The sequence below is a fragment of the Notothenia rossii genome, assembly GCF_949606895.1.
Source record: "Notothenia rossii genome assembly, chromosome: 5".
Taxonomy (NCBI): Eukaryota; Metazoa; Chordata; class Actinopteri; order Perciformes; family Nototheniidae; genus Notothenia; species Notothenia rossii.
Window position 1 is genome coordinate 67,101,528 of NC_136903.1, and position 21,966 is coordinate 67,123,493.

Below are 21,966 nucleotides of genomic sequence, written 5' to 3' on the forward strand. Positions count from 1 at the left end.
AGGAGCCAGTCGTCTAAATAGGTTGCCAGGCGAATCCCCTGTTGTCTTAACGGGGCTATCGCTGCCTCCGTACATCGCACAAACACCCGTGGGCTGAGAGACAGACCGAAGGGAAGCACTCTGTACTCGTAACAGACACCCTGAAAAGCGAACCTCAGATATTTCCTGTGTGGATAATATACTGGGATGTGAAAATACGCGTCTTTCAGGTCGATTGATGTGAACCAATCGTCCTGACGCACGAGACGCAGTAGGGATGTGTGAGTGAGCATCCGGAATTTGTATTTTCTGAGATACCCGTTCAGAGCCCTTAAATCTAGGATGGGGCGAATTCCATTCCCTCCCCGTTTGGGAACGAGGAAATATTTGGAATAGAAGCCGCTCTGACTCCGTTTGGAGGGTACGATGGATATGGCTTTCTTTTCTAGTAGCGAGAGAATCTCCTGCTCTAGAATGTGAGCCGACGCTCCCCGGGCATGTGATTGCACAATGCCCGAGAAGCGAGGGGGGGTGACAGCGAATTGGAGTCTGTAGCCCCGTGATATCGTTTTGAAAACCCAAGCAGAGCATGTGAGCATTTTCCACCTTTCGCTCCTCAGAGCGAGCGGGGATGTCACCATATCTCTGTTGTCTGCACCCTGTGACCGCATTGGTTGTGTTATGGCGCCCTCTAGTGTCTGAACACGGTGGCGCTCTAGGGTGACAACCTCGGTTGACACTGCGCATGCGCGCGGTGATGGTGCGTTCACAGGCCCGGCCACCGTCCGCATTCCGAGAGAGGCGTTCATAGCCACTCTCAGAAGCGGAGCAGTCGCCTGACTGTTTATTGACATTATTATTTGTCTTTTTAATATTTTCGACTGTGCCCTTGGCTTTAAGCCTGGAAGCAACAGTGGCAAACATTTTATTTTTAGACCCTTGTGTGTGTTTGTGTGACTTGAACGACTGGCAGGAACTGCTGCCAGTGCTGTGAAGTCTGCTTCCCTCATGGCGCGAACTGGAGGATGACGTGCAGTCATCACCCGAGGCGGCGGGAAGGCGGGAGCGTGGTTGTCCCCCGGAAACACATGGGTGCTGGATACGTGTGGAACACGATCCAGGGCTGAAAGAGAACAGGAAACCTCCAGCCCTTTCCCCGAGGGGGGGAGGGAAGGCTGTCAGGCTGCCCTCTTCTTCTTCCTCGCCTGGTGACTGAAAGTCTGGGTCGGCGGTGCCTGTGTGGCTGCTGCCGGGACCGGGGACTTTCTCGGCCAATTCGTCCGCGCCTCGCGTCTCGGTGGGAGACCGGGGGCGGGCTGTGGCTTCTGCCATCTCGGGACCTTGAACAGGGCCGAGTGCGGGGTAGCCTGGGGGAAGTTCCGTCGCAGGACCGTTGGGGGCGGCGGCTGGGCTTTCCGAGGGAGGCAAAGCTGGAGAGCTTCATCCTCCTTCTTCTTGGCCTCACACCGCTGTTGCATGGAGGCAAGAGCTGAGCCGAATATGCCATCAGGGACGATTGGCATGTCCAACACGTCCTCCTTTTCCCGGTCGGGGAGGTTTGTCAGGTTTAGCCATCTGGCTCTCTCCTGCACCACCATCATCCCCAGCGATTTTCCTGTGGCCTGTACTGCACAGCGCTGCACGCGGAGGCAAATATCCGTGATCGCCATGATCTCCTCCCACACGGCCGGTTCAGGCTTCACCGTCATGTCCGCGCACAGCTCCGCTTGGTACGCGGTTAGCATGGAGGAGACATTTAGCGCCCTGGCGGACAAAGCAGCCGCTTTGTAGGCCCGTTCAGTCATTGCGGACTGGAACCGGTCCGCCTTTGTCGGCAGTGTGGGGTTCCTGCTCGGGGCCGCCGACACCCGCGGTTGGAGGTGGGCTGCCACAAGCGGCTCCATAGGAGGCATGCGGAGTAACCCGAGCTTCTCCATGCCCTCACAGTCCAGAGAGGAGGCTCCCTGGATTGGGGCCTTGCTGCTGAAGGGGCGGTCTCTCCAGGAGACCGACACCTCATCCAGCAGCTCCGGAAATACGGGGAGAAGTTGCCTGGTCAGCCTTGCGGCTTGGGGCAAGTTCTTTCCCTCGTATCTAGACCTGGAGGGCTCTCTGGCCGCTTCAGGCCAGGGGATGTCCAGCTTAGATGCAGCGCGTTGACACACGGCCTGCAGGTCCATGCTGAGGCGGGGGAGCGGTGGCTCGTCCCCGCCCGGGGAGATAGACATGGCCTCAGGCTTGGCAGCCTGGGCAGACGAGACGAAGATGTCATCTTCGCCTTCGTCTGAGTCGGAAAGAAGAAACTCCGAGGCGTATTCTTCTTCCTCCTCCTCATAGTCCAGCTCCAGGACATCCTCCGCGGGTGAGGCCATGGTGAGGTCCAGTTGGGAGCCCCAGCTTGACACAGCACGGGACCCCCTTCCCGCGGCTGTCGCCGCCACCGAGTCCCAGCTTGACACAGCGCGGGACCCGGCACCCGTGGCGGTCGCCACCATGCCCTGCTCGCCGGCCGGCGAGTCTACAGGCATGGGGAGGTCTCGGACCGGCATGCTAGCTTGGCGCGCTAGACGCCGGCGGCGGCTTTTGGCGGTAAAACGGGAACAATGCCCGCACGCGCCGGGGGTGTCGATAGCCTCCTGGGCATGTTGCAGCCCGAGGCAAGACGAGCAGACCTGGTGTGAGTCAGTACTCGATATTTTTAGCCCGCAGCCGCAGAGCCGAGCCTCCGACACTCCGTCTCCTCTGGTGTGAGGGAGGGAAGAGTCCATCTTAGCTAGCCTTGGTGCGGCGTAGAAAGGACAAACGAGCAACAGGCGTGTTACCGTTTGCGGGAAAAAATCCAAAAACCTTACCGTTATCCGTTGGAAAAAAACGGCAGGGTAGATTCTGATATTAACTGGAGTGTTAATACAGTAAATTCCCGTGCGAAGCAAAAGTAGCTGGCGAGCGCCCGTCGACCGAAGGTTAGCTTCGTATATCAGTCTGTGGACCGTTAAGCTAGCTAGCTACTGATCTTTCTCGAGATGTGCTCCGAAGCGAGAAGAGGTGTTTGAATGACGCCTGCGTCGTGGCGCAAGCTACTTATAGGGTTGGTGGATTCCCTGACGTTGGCGTCAAGATCACCAGCCAATCAGGATTGGCGTAATGAGATTGATGCTTCTGGTGCATATGCGTTGAGGCGCATCCCATAGTGAGACATCGAACGGAGTGTTATGAATGAGAACAGGCAGCACAAGTACACATCATATGCCTACAAAAGCATCAGATACTTAGATGAGTATTCCAGAGTGTGATCAAGAAATGTTTTAGTAATTCCTCTACCTTCTTACCTAACCACTAGTATCATAATATGGGAGCCTCTGTTCCCAGTGACCTACATTGCCTAGCTTAATACAATATATTCACAATATGACCCACCTAAAGTTTATGGTCTAGTGTTATACATCCTAAAACCCACAGTTCTCTTTCTCTTTTCTTTAGACATTGATATCTCCACATTGCCTTAATGGGTGGTTAACATTAAAACAAATGTGATCCATCCATCACCATTCATTAGTTCTCAATCTGAACTGCAAAGACAGCCCTTACCAATCTCTTACAATGTTTATAGCAAGAACATAGGACCCTTTAAACACTGTAGGGATGAACCCCAACTATAACATACATGCCTAACAATGACTAAAAGAAAAATAAGCCAAGGACACAATAAATTACAATTTATTCTAATGCAATAAGCACACAGGCCAAAACATTAACCACAAATTAGTATTCTGCAGAAAAACAAAGCTGATTTAAAAAAAACATGCAGCATAGTCTTACATGTAAAACACAAGTAAAAAAAACACTTAGCTTGATAAAGAGCAGTGTTCTTCGTCATTTCTGCGGAGTTGGGAGGATTCGCCGAGGTTTCTGGCTGTCAACAGCAGGACAGGAAACTCCTCTTGTGCTTGTTTAGCTGCTAACTTTTGGCTAATGGGTTAAGCTAACAGGTAGATCAGCAGACTCGCAGAACTTCTCCGGTCCCACCACAGCGAAGAAAAACCCGCTTATTCCCCCAAAACACGAGTATGCCTCCAAAAAACCTCCTAAAAAGGTAACAAGGATAAGGGGAACATAACATTGCAGATTTTAAAACTTGCAGCCGCAGAGCAGCGCAAACAGCTAAGTACTAATTAGGCAATCAGGTGCGTTTTTTTCAAAACTTTATTGACAAAGAAAGTGTACAATATCCTGACAGGCACAGAAAGCAGTGGTGTAAAGTAAGTACATTTACTCAAGTATTGTACTTAAGTACAATTTTGTACTAACACTTTTCTTGAGTATTTAAATGTTTTTGCTTACTTCTGCCCCACTACAATTCAGAGGTATATATTGCAATTTGACAACATTTATATAATATCCTATACTTTGCAGCTTTGGATTAATAATGTGAAATATGAACAACGCTTGAATAAGACTTCTTAAATCCTAATAGCTGCACCTTTAACAGACGCGATAAACACACATCAATAATTTTTATCAAAGCAAATATAATTCTGAAATGGGCCAATCTGTATAGGCTAACGAATACTTTAACATTTGGTACTTTAAGTATATTTTGATGCTTATACTTTAAGTATATTTTGAAGCTTATACTTTTGTACTTTTACTTTTTTTTTAAAAGTAAAAGTAAAATCAAACATTTTGATAGCGTGACTTTTACTTGTAAGTTACATAGTATTACTACACTCAGATTTTTGTACTTTTTCCACCTCTACCTCTCGCTACACAACATATCCAAGACTGCTGTTATATTATTCAACTTAACAAGTAATTATTGCCTTTAATTCTCTCTCTCCCTCTAAAACAAATTAATGATCTATTGTTTGATTAGTATATATTTAATTTGGAGTAGTGTTATGGCCTTATCTTGTTTTTTTCTTTAATTTATTTTATTTTTATATATAAATTATGACTATTGATTTTTAACATTTAATTGTTTTGTTTTTTATTTTTTAAAGAAGCAAATATTTTACTTTGTGAAGATTGATAATGTATATCAAAATGTCCTATATTATAATTATATGCAGTATATTTAGTTGATGTCATATTTTTAGCATGCAATGAAGATATGCTATGTCACATCCAACATATTGATCATTTCGAATATTCTAGGAGGTGGAACGATTTTCATCAAAGTGCTGTATTCTTTGAAATGGGGAAGTTGTGTTTGGTTAAATCTCAGAGGACTGTGAAAGGCCACATTCATGTACATTGAAAAGATTGTTGCAAAGGGCAGAATATGTCATTTGTGAATTGAGTTGTTTACCCGAGCTCTATACAGCTATTTTACAGGCATGTAAGGAATGTTTCCTAGGAAGTAATGCTTAATAAATAATCAGTGTTATGTTAACTCTATAGAGTATCAGAGTGGATTACTACTGAAAAATAAAAAGTGTCACATACTAAAGGACGCTGATATACAGAAGTAATGACCTTTCTCCAATTCTCTGCTCTGTCTTTCCAGCTAAAAACTCTCCCCTCGCTGATCTCTGGCACACATCAGCTGAGTTGTCCCTTGCAAGCCTCCTGTCACACAAAATAAATTGCCTTCACTGTGAATGGGTCAAAACAACACAGAGATGTCATTATTTCACTGCAATTGATCATACCTTGGGAAACACAAGTCAATAGTTTCTATAATTGCAATGTCTCAAACCCCTTAGAGGTTCTTCTGTGTGGGCTCCTTTGCCTAGTTCCATCTTCCCACTGATTACTATTTTCATGTCTCATATTTTTGCCATCCTTGAGAAGGCTTCAACTTATTAAAAATAAATATGTTAGGGCTTTGTAGAGGGCGTTTGTATGATATATGTCAACCTAATACTTCACTTAAGTTCAGCATTTCCATTTTCACTATACAACCTTTGACATTTTAAATATTTAACTATTTACATCAAAGCTTTTACTCTTGAATTATTTTTGAATGCAGCACTCAATAATTATTTTTTCCTTGGGTGCCTATCAACATATTTTAGAGAATAACTGTACATTTCAAACTAGCAAAAGCAAAAACAACACAGAACAACCGGTCGGAAAGGATATCACATATTCGCTTTTAATTAAAAAGATTCTAATATGGTCACTGCAGTTATAAGGTGTATTTCTTTAATTATTTTAAAAAATTGATTTTCAATTCAATTAGCTCTCCATGGGAAGCTCTTGGACTGAATTGATGTGATTGCGATATTTTGTTTTTCTAAAATGTGCTTGTTTTTTTTTCTGGTTTCAACCTGTTGTATAGATGCTATCAGAGGTTTTTCCACACTGCCACGATTACATTCTGGAGAAGACAGACAGGCACAACAGTCGATCAACAATAAATCGGTCACTCATTTCATCTGCTGTTTTTTCTATTGATCTATCTAGTTATGCATTCACTAATTTTAATACAATTCTTATTCAAAGAATTGAGTGTCAGGCATTATGTTGCTGCAGTGTTTTGTGTCATTGGCGGGTTGATCTAAGACGTGAACCTACCAATATATATCCCAAGGCAATACAGTATGTCAATCAAACCTGAGTCTGGTCAAACACCTTTAAGAAGCTGCATAAATCCAAACAGTTCTGACATGTACTTGAATATTTTTAAAAGGGGAAGATTTTGGAGATTACTATCAGGGTAAATAAAGTATCTTTGGGTGTTGGACTGTTTTAGAAGAGCAACTCAATCATAATTCGATATATGTTTTTCACCAATTTCTGACCTTTATAGGCTCAACAATTGATTCAAAACATGTAAGAATTGGCCTGAATATACAATAACAATTATAATCATTGGTTAACAGTATACATTTATCAAAAAGTTCTAAAGTGAGCAGATCTGTTGCAATTTTCCAAACTGAGATTATACCACTTAATTACATCCAACACAGAGCTAACTTACTGCGTATTTATATGGAATCAAGCGGAGCTACACCAACAGTATCAAAGTTGAAAAAGCCAGTAATGCTTGGAGATGAGCAAAGCCAAGCGTGTTGAGACTCATGGAGTTCTATGAAAGCGGAGTCCTGTAGTGAGGAGCCCACCCAGCCTTCTGTTAGGCCTCACATGTTCTGACACAAATAGCTAAATGTGCCATCTACATGAGCTAGCATTTCCTTTCTTCGTGGTCCAAACATACCCAGATGTGATGCATATCCCCGTGTGTGATTTCTGTTGCTTTAATCATCTATACTTCATAATTTTTAACCGGAAGAGTTGTGAACAGTATAGGATACATCAAAAACATCAACCTGCATATTCACTATGGACTGCACACACAAAGACACAGCAAAGGCAGGAAATATGGGATCTACACACATCATTGCTCTCTAATATCCTAATAAAACACACACATTGTAATTTATTCATACCCACACACATACTCAGACGCTGCACTGTGTCAGTATCATCAGTCCCTAATGTAACCATCTGCTCCACTCTGTATTTCCTTTATGCAAAAAATGCTAACCATCTCTTGGCAAAAGGCCCTCACTCACCATCTCGTATGCATCACAGCAAATTAATGAGTTACCTGAGAGAGAACATGAATAGAGCTTTTGTGGGTCTAATGGGAAATTAAAAATGGCTAACAACCCTGAATCAGCCAATCTAATGGAGAGTGCTGCTGAGGCCTTTCTGGACTGTGCCAGGATTGCATCTAAACTGCCAATGCACAGAGAAATAAACAGGAAGTCCTCCATGATGGCTCAGTAACATGCAGGACTAATAAGTGGTACAAAAATAAAATCAAGTAGGGGTGAACCGGTGAGGAGCATGACACTTAACTCAGTTGTAAAGCATTCCTAAAGCAACACACTGTCTAGTGTGGGACACAAAGTCTATCTATAATGAACCTGCATGCTTTAAATGTATGATTCAAAATGTGGGATTTATGCTGAGCCGTTTCAAAATATGATTTAAAGGTCTGTTTATTCTAAAAAGCAGATACTTAAATGTGCATGCATGCAACGTTTTTATAACAATAACACTGTCGGATCAGTTTTCTTCATTTTAAAACAAATCCCCTGGGAGAGCAATGCTTGTCACTGTAGAAGAATGCATCAGAGGGTGAAGTACTATGAAAGAAAATGATTTGCTTAAAGTACAATGCTGGTGATATTTATATGTTCTTGTTGTGAACTCATTCTGTGAAAAACAGCCAGACCCACAATGAATTGCTTTTTCTTTATCCAAGGCGGGATATAGTACAGTGTATTTTTCTCCACTGTTGTTAGAAAACTATAAAAATCAAGTCAATGAGCAGCATTGTGACACTGGGATTTTAAATCAATTCCTCATACTCATACTATATTACTCATCGGTGAAAATAAACACCACCATTTACTATATGCTAGTGTAAAGTACACTGAGGAAAATCTAAAATGTACTAAAACATACATAGCCCAACGATTTCAGTAAATTAAAAAGCCTTAACCAAAATATAAAATCTATATATCTGACATATTTGTGACACATTTTCAAAGTGTTTTGTATCTCTAGTGAAACAATTGGTGTTAGTGGTCAGGGCAGTACATTTTTTTTACAATACAAAGATTATTGAATAACTTCAGCTTTAAGCTGGGCTACAAAAAACAAAAATTGATATGTAAACAATATTTGCAGAAATCTGTTATGGTAGCTGTTAAACAATGGGAATTAGTGATCCAATTGTGTTATAAAAACACCTGATGCATAATATATTTAATGTATTCAGACCTTTGGTAATCTATTATAATTGTGGAGGTTGCCTGTAATATTCAGGGGCCCTGATAGATTACCTGTTGGGGCAGACAGCCCATGTACTGTCATTACCTCTTCACTGCGACAACTGTAGCGTCTGGCAATCGCTAAGTCAAGGTCACTTTTTAAAAGATGATGTTGACACTTCCTATAGCTTCATACCGTAAAGGTCATATAAAAATATCTGCTAAAAGATTATGTTCTGGAAATTTACGAAATGTCCCTATATTTTTTATGGGGACTTGGACTGTTAGCAGTAGGGTGGCCGGTAAGTCCCCGAACAGACCTAAATGTGGAGTGTGGACTGCTACTTGGAGAGGTCCCAGTTCACCTCCTGGGCCCTGCCGTGGTGCCCTTGAGCAAGGCACCAGACATCCCCCCACCCCCCCACTCCCATTGCTCCCCTGTCACTGTACGATAGCTGCCCACTGCTACTAGTACTAGGATGGGTTAAATGCAGAGGTCAACATTTCACTGTGTGTGCCTCCAATTCTTAGTTTCACTGCAGATTTAACATTTGTGATGTAAGTCATGAACAATGAATCACATATCGCTAAACATTTAACATCATGCAGCGGGAAGTGAAACTCATTTAAGATTTGCAGAAAATGTAAGATTATTTCATCATGGAAGTTCAAATAATTATCATGGTAAATGATTTAGAAGAGAGGATTGCAAATTCAAATGTGGCGGCATCAACAACCTTCAAGTCCCCCTTTCACACCTCCTGCGACTTCATCTCTTCTTATCAGCCAACACGGTTTAATGTGAAACACAAGCCCTGGGTTGCAACAGTCACTCTACATCTTGTCTGGACAATATTTTCACTGCCTCCTTTTCCCAGCGGCGATGACCTTCCTACGTCTCTGTGATCTGCCAGCCCACAGCCACAGCCCACATTGACAGGACTGCGAAAGGCAGCCAAGCATATCTTAATCCATTCTAGCTCTGCTTTGCTGTGGCCCGGGTTTTCTGAGGTGCTGTTGGAGCTCTACCAGTGTACAAGAAGGGTCTCTCAACCAGCCTGTCCAAGTCCGAATGGAAGGTGCTAGCACAGGCCGGGGCAGCTGACAGAACCATACGTTTACTGTCGCTTCATGTTGTGTAGCTAAACCGTCCATCTTTCTCTGACCTTCCCATACTGAAATATTCAGGCTGTGTTTGTGAAGGCGTGCACACTCTTTCAATTTGCTCTCCATGTAAACGCTCCTTTTGTTAAATTATTCATCGGGAATAAATGTGGCGACATGCTCATCATAGAGAGCGGCGTTAAGAGCAGAAAACTCATTCTCCTCTCAGATGCTCCACATTTTTGAAAAGGGATTCACAGAGCATTAAGTGCCTTTGAATCGAGTCACATCCGCTCGCTTATCTATCAAACGGTAGATTCATGCCTTTCAATTTTATGCTTCTTCACTCGTAAATGTATTCTACCTGTTGAATAGGATGCATGATTTGAATTTGAATAAATAACTAGATTGCTTTAAAATGCCTGACAAGCATCAATGTTCAAAGGTCTGATTCCATAAATAACCGCCAGGCTCATCACCATGCTACAACAGTTTTTTTCAGATCACACTTAAACATAACAGCTGTAGACTGTTGAACTTTGTATAAGACCTTTCCTGTTGAGCTATAGCAGCAGGGTAGCGGGGTGTTTGCACCTGAAAATGACAGCCAAACAGGGGTGGACTGGGACAAAAATTCAGCCCTGGCATTTTCTGTCCAGACCAGCCCACTACATTTTCAGCGGACACTACATAGAAGTCCACTAAACTTGCGGCATCTTCTCTCATGCATACTACAAAGGAGAGTCATATTCCTTGATAGCAGTTAACAAATAAAGCACTTAACTATGAACTCAAGGACTAAAATTGACAGCTATATCAATCAACCTTTATTCATTATAGTGTCAAATCACAACAGAAGTTATGTCATGACTAGGGGTGGGACGAGACTAACGGGAAGAACCCTTATGCTACCCTTTCAGTTTTTAGTCTGTGACTGTGAAAATCTTTTGGTGTAAGCCCAGTATTAGTTAAAACCAGACTCGGACAATAATACTCTGACAAATACTCTGACAAATAATCTAAATAGAAACATATTACAGACAGTAGCAGCATTAGAGCTGAAACTCACTCACTCATTATGAAACCATAAATAGAGAATTGGAAAAATATATATATATATATACTGTAGCTGTGTGAAAAGTCTAAGACATGGGTTACAGGTCTGAATAGATATGCATTCTCATATACGTGTATGTGCACAAGTATGTATTGCTCTATACTTCCTCGTCCGCAGCCAGCCAGCTCCACTCCTCACCAAATTCGTGACCTGCAAGAAACAGCAAACAGAACTTGTACTCAGTATCTGTGCACTGACAAATATATGTAGCCATGTAGCCTTTTTGTGACGTAGTGACACTTAGTGAACAAATGTATCCGTCATGAAGGATGACTTAAGTCTCAAAAGAGCCCTAAGGCCTACCTGCATAACTGTTAATTGAACTTAAAAGATATGCAGATGTTTGAAATTAAAACCATCAATATGAAAATCTTCAGCCAGGAAATAATCATAATCAAACCTTTTGTTTCAATCTGAGACAAAACAAGTTGCATAATAAACTCACAAAGTCAAGACGAAGCTCTCAGATATGATGGATGACTAAAGCATCATAGAAGAACTTCTAGCAGGTCAGGAAAACCTGTTTGACAGGAGATAATGGTAGCAGAGAATATAAAGAGACATTTATGAATTACCAATTGTCATTTTATCACACATATAGTATGTTTCTTCACATAAACCTTTAAACATACACATATTGCATTCCTCTCACCACATGAAATAAGCTCAGGAACCTAAAAGTGGCCCATTTAATGATGGAGCCTTAGGCTCTCATATATAGGGTGGTCCACCTAAAAGAGAGATGGAAACATTATTAAGTCTCATCATCACAAATCAAGTATGAATTAATATAACATTATAAGACACATGACATACTCAACAAATCATAGACTTCTCAAAAAGTGGTGAAGTGGTAAGGGAGCGAATCCTCGAACATGGACGGAGGGGGAACAACTCCTCAAGCTCTCACATGTCAAGTGGTCAACCTGAGAGGGAATCGGATACATTATTAAGTCTGAAAAATAAATAAAATGTTTTCCTCTGTCCTGCACCTAGAGTTGAAAACTTTTGGGATGTGCGTTTCTTTCAAAACTTTTTTAAATGATGAAGTATGAATTTATACAACATTAAAAAATACATGATAAACTTACCAAATTCTAACAATGGTCCCAAATGAGAGAACAAGTCCACATATAGAACAGAGGGAGAACGACTCCTCAAATATATCAGAACAACCTGTAATGGAGAATAATTGATAATTTAGTGTACATGATCACACCATTAAGGATCAATACATAAGCACAATACAACTTCTGAAAAGCATCATTAAAATGACAAATAATTAATTACTACATCCATAATGTGTGATGTGTGATAATAACAATAATATTAAATATTTCTCGCCTTATCAGTGGAGCAGCTTTTTAAGCAGCTCACTCTTCTCTGCAAGTCTGTCTATCACAGAGTCAGAGTCCAAGGACATGAGGATGTCTTTCTCTGTGGCCATCAACATAAATGCCTCCAATTTATCAGATGAGAGGGTGCTTCTGAGTCTGTTTTTAATAAACTTCAAAATTGAAAATGTGCGCTCACAAGCCACCTGTGTGAGGGATAATGTAAGCAGGTATTTATAAGCAAGGCCTAGGACAGGGTATGCATCTGTTAGCATGTTGAAACGGCGAAGTATCTGGTAGCAGCACAGAGGGCATTCTTTGCAGGAGCAACAGCTTATGGGAGTTATCTCAACCTCTTCTGTGTTGTCCTCCTCACCACCTGATCCATCTTCTACTGTTCTTGCTTTGTACTCTGCCAATGGGGATGCCTTCAGCCTGTTCCACTGGAGTGCAAAGCTTTTCAACTCGTCCTGCATATTTTCCTTGGTTGCCCTGCTGTCAAATCCTTGCAAGCACTTGCTTAAGTCTTGAAGGGCAGACTGGGGAAGAGCACTGGTGCAGAGCTGAGGGAAGTTTCTGGGATCCAGACATGCCAAGTCAGCATATAGATTGCCGTGTGTTAAAAAGCGCCTATGAATGGCTTCAATTGCTGTGTCCATGATCCGGTTATGCACATTCACCTCATAGGATTTTTCTGCATCATCCAGGGTCTCATCCTGAGCCATCTCTCCAGGCAAGACTTTCTTCATCCTCCTCCTCTTTTGTGGCAGTGTGGCCTCCACTTCAATGTCCGTGTCATCTCTCTCTTGGATTTCTGTGTTTGTCTAGTTGACAAATGTGTCTGCTGCTTTTTTTACAGATTCAAAATCTCTTCCCAAGCTTTTCAGCGTATCCTGTGTCGATGCCACCATTCTGTGAGCAGAGAGGATGTCCAATCCTGCCGTCTGAAGGTATTTAGACAATGGAGAGGTATGTTCAAATATGCGGAGGAAGATTTGAGCCATCAAGATCGTCTCATACTTGAGCAATGACTCTGCATATCCTCTGGCCATGACACATGGTTTCACTGTTGCCTGTTTCTGTATAGCTGATAATATCAACAGCACATCAACGTACAGAACCATCTTCCGGTTTTCCAAAGGAGCCAAACACCTTCTTCAGGGCCTCATGCTTGGCCCACCAGCGTGTCTCGCCAATAGGAGCAAGGCGTCTACGTCTCTTGTTTCGGCCTGACTCTTCCCACACATTCATCCTTTTATATGACTCTTTGATGAATACCGCAATGCCATTGAGGAGCGCAAACAGGGACCCACTCTCAATAACAATCTGGGTTGTGTTTGCAAGCACCAGATTTAGTACATGTGCGTAGCACCATACAGTACATGCACCTGGTTTGGAGATTGTGCAGACAATAGTGAGGAGAATCCTTTGTATTGGCCTTGCATGTTTGATGCCCCATCAGTCGCATTTTCAATGCACATGGTCTTGCTGAGGCCCATTTTGTCCAGAACTTCTGACAGCATGTTGACAAAGGCCTGTCCAGTGGATGAACTGCACTTCAGCACTGCAACAAGCCTCTCATGAACAACATCAGTAACATACCTCATAATTATAGAGCATTGATCCTGAGAGGTGATGTCCTGTGTTGTGTCCAGCTGCACTGAAAATATTACTGCTTTCTTGATATCACTGGAGATGTTTTTTTGAATGAGATGGTGAATTGCATCTATCAATGAGTTGACTGTGGTTTTGGAGAGTAAAGTTACAAGGGAGCCTCTGCCTCTCGTGCCACCAGACAAATGCAACCATTTTTCGCTGTTCTCAATGCAGCTGTTCCAGGGGTGCTCTTTTAAACAGAAATCATACTTCCCCAGTAGAAGTATGAGTTCCAAGAAATTACCATGATCAACTGTGTGGTCTTCCAGAGTATATGCTGCCTCATTTTCTGACCTCCTGTATGCAAGCCCCCTCTTCCCAAGACCCTTGATGACATCTACGATGCGCTCCAAAACCTGGCGTCTCTTTCTGACCTGCTCTCTGTGCGCCAACATCTGACTGCCACCAAACACACTGCTGATATCAGCACTGGCGGATTTCAAGAGGTAAGCTTCAGCACAGTTTCTGTGTCCACTGCTTCTCTCATGCTCCTCTGTGCGCTGGTGTATATGCCTCCAATCTGACATTCCACTGATGAACAGACTGCTATCAGTTCTCTTACCGAATGCCATGCAGATGAAACAATACAGCATGTGACGCTCTGGACAGTATGTCAGCCACCTTCTACTGGTGCCGTCTCTGCTACAGAACACTTTCTGCACCACTGGATTGCTACTTTTTTGCTGAGGATGGTAATTTAAAAGTGACTGGAGATTTCTCTGATCAGGTTGTGAAAAAAAATATGTTATTTGACTGGCACACTCATAGCTCTCAACAGCTGTTTCCCTCTCAGGTGATCCTGTCTTTGGGCTGACACACTCCTCACTCTCTACAGCCAAACCACAGAATAATGTACAAGATAAAAGATTGTTCATATTGAACGAAACGTTCGCAAGCGTAACAACACTAGTGGCTTTGCCATGTTTTCATTATGACACTTAGTGTTTTCCAATGCAAAAAAGTCAGATCTTTGTGACAATACCTGAAAATGCTCAAGACAGCACTATACACAGCCATTTGAAAACTACAGTAAAAGTAACACATTTACAAAGAAATTAAAGTTACACACAAATTATGAAATAGTTATCACTTCAGTAAACAATAAATGAATTGAAAGATTACAATAAATTCAATGGCAAATATTGCAAATTAATCTAATTATTTCCTATAGGTTTACTTATATTTTTTGCTAAAATTCAAAGTATCTCATCTGTGTTTACAATACAGCTTGATTCCGCCGCTTCATCTCTACTTACAGCTCGTTGGTCCATGTGAACGTTTACTTTTGCTATGGCTACAAGAAACCGCTGACGTTAGCAGCTCTTAGCTAGCCTAGCTAAATCATCTGAACAATAAAAACCCATAATATCACAATTCGGCATATTTAAACAAAATCAACCACAACTACCAACATTCACAGCCCTTCAACTCTGGGTTAATATGTTGTCACAAGTAGGACTATGCAGTTAAGTTTTCAACTTTTTTTTTGGACATGTCTCAAAAATGTAGCCTAGCCAGCCCAGGCTAACGTTACTTACCATGTATTCCTCCACTCGCTCGTCTCCCGGCGCAGCAGCACCTGCTGGGGCGGTGACCACGGCACCAAATAGGTCCGTCAATTTAGAATATTTAGCAGCCTCCACCTCCAGAGACTTCAGCTTTTTAAGTTGCAGTTTTTCAGCGCCACCCGGGCGTTTCTTCTGCTTATCCATTTTCAGCGCAGCAGCAGCCCGTCCCGCGACTCCCACCCATGCCATGAGGTCCCGCCCCACCCTGGTTTGTGTTGTGATTGACAGCACTGTCAGGGCTCTCTGAGCCTGTCAGCCCATGATTGATTGACAATGACAAACAATAGACCAATAATATGTGTCGATGCTGGCAACACACTGCTAGCCCTCTGTAGCCAATTGGCCGGCCCAATTGGAGGGAATTTAGAGGGGAAAAAAAGAAAAGAAAAAACATTGCGTTCCGGCCCACATTGGGTCAACGGCCCACCGGGACGATGCCCGGTATGCCAGATGGCCAGTCCACCCCTGCAGCCAAAGGTGTGTGTATGGCGCTGTATGTTGCTGATGGGCTGGTCTATGTCTCTCCGTCTCCCTCACAGATGGAGAGGAGTGCCCGAGGTAAGTGGAGACCAAGCCAAGGATATGAAACAGGGATGACCAGGCTCCCACCGGAAGACAAGAGAGGAACTGTGGAATTGTGGAATCTGTGCTACAATAGATAATTAGTCAGGAACATCTGTTGGAGGAAGTACACCTGTATCTCCTGGGCCACATGTCTTAAATCATTCTTTGTCTCAGAGTGGAGAGTGAGCAGCTCAAGGTATTTACTTTGATAAATCATTTGTATTATTCACCAAAGTCCACCTGTATACCTCCATATGGCTGTGGCAGATGGTACGTGAACTTTAGTCAGTCCCAATGTGACGAAAAACTAACCTATATATCAAATGAGTATTAAACATTTTAGACATGTTTCAAATTCCTCTGACCTCACTTTATCCAAGCCTTACAAAAACCTGCTTCAAGTGTGTCTGGGTGATCTAATTTTCCTGTGCATAATACAATACATGTCATGCTGATGTAGCTTTCTGATTTTGGCATCAAACACAAGGTTTCCCACATTATGCACTTTTTTTGGGAATGTCTGTGTTTTGGATTCACATTTGATGGCATGATTTATTTTATAAATGTTATATTGTTGGAAGGAGCCTGAGAACAAGAATGTCATTGCCAACAACTGCTCCATTTTTTATGTTCTGCATATGATGAATAAAGACTTGAACACAGTCTCAGCTTCTGTTATATTGTTTAAAACGATTCAATTTAGTGGCTGTGAGATGTCGCAAGTGCGTTGTCATGTGTTCATGTGGAACCAATGCTTCTGTCACCATTTTCTTATCACTTCAGCTGAATGCTAACACCACAATGTGACACAACGTGGTCATATTTCAGCATAATGTTTACCACATTTAAAATCTTATTTCAGCATGTAAGCATGTCATAAGTTAGCAAGAATTTGGGCATACAGTAACATATGATTTATGTTGATGGTGTAGATAAAAAGATCCTCTGTGGATCATGAACTGTCTGTATGCATCTCTCCACAAAATGTCAGGACCTTCAAGTAGTTATTCAGATTTTTTACCATGTAACAAATTGGTTAAAAAAACAGGCGACCCAGCTGCATCACAAAGCAGTGAGGGACATTTGCACATCAGAAATGGAAAAAGAAGGATGAGTTTAATCAGAATGAGGATACATAGACCACCTGCCTCTAAAAGGAAAATATAGAAAGTCCTTTAATGAGAAAATAATCTTTTGGTCCATTTATCCTCAAATAAATGTTGAACTATGGCTGGTCCTGCTCCTTGTCTAATGTAACCTGACTATTAGCAAATAAATAGATCCTATATACAGAACGGCGTCACAAAAATGAAGTAAATAAAAAAATAAATGCAAAGTTACAGCCTGTAAATGGGGCCAAGGGAGAAAAGAAAGGCAGTTAGGAATCCATCAGAATGTCATTTTGTCCCTCTCCGCCCATTCAGATAGATATCAGCAAACCTCTCGCCCATTAACCTGTTCACAGGCTGCCAAGAGAGGAAGTAGCATTTTTCACCTTTCTATCAACTCCCCCTGCCTATAGGCACCCACTCACCCTCAACCCTTTCCCCACCTCCTTCTTTGCTCTGTTGGAGTAAGTTCCACAAAAGATAATTTCCTTTTCAAATTACAGCAGGCCTTTTCACTGACCCAAGGGCATTGTGATAATGCAGTGTGGGAGCTGAGAGTGTCTCTGATGAGCGGCGAGTGCAAATGCACCGGCCAGCACTAATGTCTTGTCAACACCCTCCTTGGACTCGGGCGGCTATAGGATACTGTGCACAGCCTCAGACTTGCTGAGCACAGTCACATTGTAGCATTTCAGCATGATTAGCTGACATTTTCTTCACACAAAACTTGTTGCGAAAGTACAGTGTGTGCTGTTGTGAATAAACCCATAAAAAGGAAAATAAACCGAATTTGGAAGAGGAAACCTCAAAAGTATGTGTGAATGACTTACTGAAACACCTTGCAGGCCGTGATTCATGTGCTAATCGCCTCTCAGTCCAGTCAGGCATGAGAAACACAGAAAGGAGGAGGTGTCAGGAACAGCGAGGAATACTTTGATATTAGAATTCAAGGCATCTACGTCTTGCCTTGAGCAGGATAATCCCATTATGCCTCAGGTCACAGCAGTGCTCACACACAGAGGGAGAGAGGCACAACTCACTTCAAAATAAACTGCTTACGGATGACGAGGATAACACCAACAGCCGTCAGAAATAACATCAAACTCCAACCTAAACTGAATTAGAACACCCAATTTAGGGATGAAAAATACCCCAGATATTGAAAAGAGAGAATAACACAATTAGATTTCAAAAAAAAGTTTTTCCAGCGAGACTTCTACAGTTCATCTTGGCTGTTTTCAAGATCGAGCGGTTTTTCATTACAGTCTGTCAGCTTTCATTATGGAATGAGAAAATCTAATTTTGCTTGGTGTATCTGACAGTTTTTCAAACTAATTCATCCTGTCAAGATAAAGCCCTGGTAAGCCCAGCAGATGGTGTTTGTGTAACTGAGATCTTAGTTTTGTTCTGTGTGCACACTTTGTTAAGTGCATACCCTTTTTGATATAGATCTAAATTGTCTGTTTTTGTCTTTGGGAACAAGGAAATGTGTCTCCAAAATTGTCTTAATCTTTTTTTATATAAATGTGCCACAAAAAACAAAGTGGTTTTTAGTTCTCGTTGGGTTTATATTAACATTTTCTTCCATCCTTATTAATTAAAACAGAAATTATTCAGTAAAAAAGAGAAATACTAAGAATAAGGCTGCAGCTCTATACGGTTGAACTGTAGTTTTGCACTCATATTGGTCTTCCATTAAAAATTGGATTGGTTTATTGGGTCATCCACTTCCAATAAGATGTGTGCACCTCCCTGGCCTGAGCTAAAAAAAATACCAATTTTATTTTTTATATTTTCTATTTCCGATGGCTGACCAGGGAATTATTCCTGGGAGGAGGAGTGGGAAGACTTTAATCAACAGCTTTAGACCCTTTAGTCTGTAAAACCTGCGATGAAACCAGCAATGGGATTATAACTTTGATACTACAACCCACATTAAAACATTTAATTAGTAGTCGTTTTATTTGATAATGTAAATGAAAACAACATTTTGGGAAACGATTTATCACTGGATAGGACATTTATCAGCAAAGAAGTAAAATGGTATTGCTTGCTGTAATTAAATAGTTTGGATTTACATGTTTCACTTTGCTGCTGTGAGCTTCATTAGATGATGCATTTAAATCACACCTGTTATATGAACCTATCAATAGCAGCAAGTTAGCCTAGCTTAGCATAGCACAGACTGTAGTACCAGGGAACTGGAGTCATTGTGAGGTTGCCATGCAACAAGTGAAGACTCCAAGTAGCCACTGACAAAAAAAACTGTTCAGCTCCCTGTAAAGAACAACCTTTAATTTTTCCCAAATTATTTTTTTTATCAGCTCAAAGGACTACTTCACCTGTGAAATGATAATGTGTATATCAACTGCTCAGTCAGTGAAAACCTCCTTTTCCCACCCTCCAGTGCCAGCCGTTTGAATACCAACACTCCCCCGCGTCTAACGAAGGTAAAAGCCAACCATCTGTCAACAGCTCATGTTAGCAGGAGTTAGCTGTAAGCATTACTTTAGCAACAAGTATCTGTCTGCGCATCAGGAAACATGTAAATGGAAGTTAAGGGAGAGCAGGAAGAGAAAATAAGAGGAAAACCAGAGAAAAGTCTCCAGAAAATAGGACTCACCGCCGTAAAGCCTTGCACGTTTCGAGATCATGTGACTGCTCACTAAATGTGCATAGCGCAATAACAGGCATTTAGGGCACAGATTAGGGCTTAGAGGAAACATTCATCCTATTAAAATGTAGTGTTGCAAAAATGATTTTGAAACATTAATTCCAAGATAAAATAGTGATATAAATAAATTTTACTTTAAATAACCACATCAGTCAGACCTGAGCCTATAAGCAAACTGTGGTGAGATTGCATTGGTAACAGGTGGTCTCCGCCAGCACAACAGGTGACTTACCCTCAGTATGTGATCCGTGACCACTGTCAAACTCATCCCATGTGCATCCTGCCCGTCTCATTGTGCTACAGAAAATGAAACACTGAAGTCAATAGCGTTGCACAGAATTGTCAAACAGCCAGCCCTCAGATCCACACTGCGGTTTCCAAACACGCAGAATATATTTCCATTCAACTTTTGTGAAGGTCTTTCATGGCAGAGCAACAAACCCCAGAGGAGCTTTGGCATGAAAACATCTTTCAATATTAATAGAATATTAGCTCACATAAAGGTGAATGACTGAAGGATTGTGTTTCAACACTGCAGGGGCGGTAAAGTGCAAGGAGGTTAATTCTCTGATCCAAGGGTAGATTTGTATCATTGTTTGTAGATAGAAAGGATTTTTTCAGGGGGATTGGATCATGTCTTTTCTCTCTTTTCTTCAGTGCACTGTGGTGAATGGCCTAGTCTGATTAATCTTAATGAATTATGCAAATAAGCCTTTATCTCAAATGATTTAGCAATGTTTCTGTATTGTTTTATTAATGCACTTTTGAATTACTCTGTATAATCACGTAGCCTTCCTCAGTCGTTCGCTGTTTGTAATTCATCGCCAGCTCTTTATTAAATCCATGGTGGTCTCCGGTGTATTGCATGCTGAAATGAGAAATTAGTCATTACTGTAATTTAATGATTTCTAACCAAACAAGAGGCAACCTGTATCGCTAAGCATAGCAACACCCCGCACGCCTCCCCTTCAGCGCCTGTCCCTCGGGTCTGATCTGTAGGAGCGAGCCATGTACATTTTTGCTTAATTAATTATGTTTAGTGTAAGGAGTATTCTGCGGTGAATGCACTGTTTCAATTACAGGCGGAAATTGACTTACAAAATATAAAATTCCCCATAAAGCAGTGGTGTTTTTGGAGTCTAGACACCGTTAGAATTAAAGCGTTCTCTGCCTCAATGAGTAGATTTATGCAGACAATCAACCAACATTTCTCTGATAACCAATGGTACACTGATGTTACGGTGATGTTTGTCTTGAAGTGATTAACATGACAGCTATAGAGAAAATGTACATTTCAGATGTGTCTCTTATTAGCACATCAGAGGCGGGGCCAGTTTATTAAATGCCATGGCTCCATGTCCCTAAGGTGTAAATGTCACATGCAGGTGAAAAACAAATATATCGGCCTCCAGCCTCTAACCTGCTTCCACAGAAAGAGGGGGAATGGAGCAGCATGTTGATATCAGTAATGATAGTCAGCACAGTATATATGTGCCAAAATAGATGGACATCACACTCGCCTTGGACTACACACGTTCAGATGAATAGCATAGCCTAGGCTAAAACAAATATTTCTTTCTTCTTCCCTTTTTTGACTCTAAGCCTTTATTGACATGGACTAGCAATTCCTATGGGATTTCTAAAAGGCAGCGATATACTAAAAATCATTCGGTCCCCCACCCACCACCAGTCGATGTTTGGTGATGGAAATCATTACGTTACCACCCATAAAAGCCGCTTTAGATTTCGTTTTTGGAAATGCTACAAACAGGATTAGGGTTGTGTTTGGGGCAGTGCTAATTATGAGTCTCTCCCCGGACCAGATTTCAGATGGCTTTGTGTGAAGTCTGTTCATTTTAAGAAACAGTGCCGTGAGATTTCCCCCTTACACTTTTGAACATGGCCTATTTTTACACTTGCTGAATTTCACATTTTCAGTTCCAACACAACATTGATGTGAGCGCTCCACCTCTTTCTCCTTATTTTTAGGCAAATGATTTGCTTTATCTGCTTATTTAAAGTTTCAAAAGCTCCTGCATATACAGCACTTTGGACGAGTACACAAAGAGCCACAGAACAGTCTGCAAAAACCCAGATTTTACCGAACACTGATATCCATTGAGTTAGATTTA

At 42.0% G+C, this 21,966-nt stretch overlaps 1 protein-coding gene across 2 annotated transcripts; it reads right to left on the minus strand.

Annotated features, from left to right (window-relative positions):
- Positions 1-10,626: 10,626 nt before the first annotated feature.
- On the minus strand, positions 10,627-15,945 carry LOC307039313 (uncharacterized protein). Of its 2 annotated transcripts, none has more exons than XM_079681228.1 (6): positions 15,458-15,945; positions 12,021-12,105; positions 11,751-11,855; positions 11,582-11,660; positions 11,375-11,449; positions 10,627-11,079 (listed from the first exon to the last, which is right to left on the minus strand). In XM_079681228.1, exons 1-3 carry the CDS (start codon positions 15,674-15,676, stop codon positions 11,851-11,853), a joined length of 309 nt encoding a protein of 102 aa, XP_079537354.1. In that variant the 5' UTR covers positions 15,677-15,945; the 3' UTR covers positions 10,627-11,079; positions 11,375-11,449; positions 11,582-11,660; positions 11,751-11,850. The 2 variants fall into 2 exon arrangements, with proteins under 2 accessions (XP_079537354.1, XP_079537353.1); XM_079681227.1 differs by having other exon boundaries at positions 11,746-11,855.
- Between the last annotated feature and the right edge of the window lie 6,021 nt (positions 15,946-21,966).

Excerpts from the sequence above, each read along its gene's own strand:
- LOC307039313 (XM_079681228.1), bottom strand. The coding sequence starts at position 15,676 with ATGGCATGGGTGGGAGTCGCGGGACGGGCTGCTGCTGCGCTGAAAATG. Across the intron at positions 12,106-15,457 it reads AGCGAGTGGAGGAATACATG|GTTGTTCTGATATATTTGAG; the intron begins GTAAGTAACGTT and ends TCTCCATTACAG.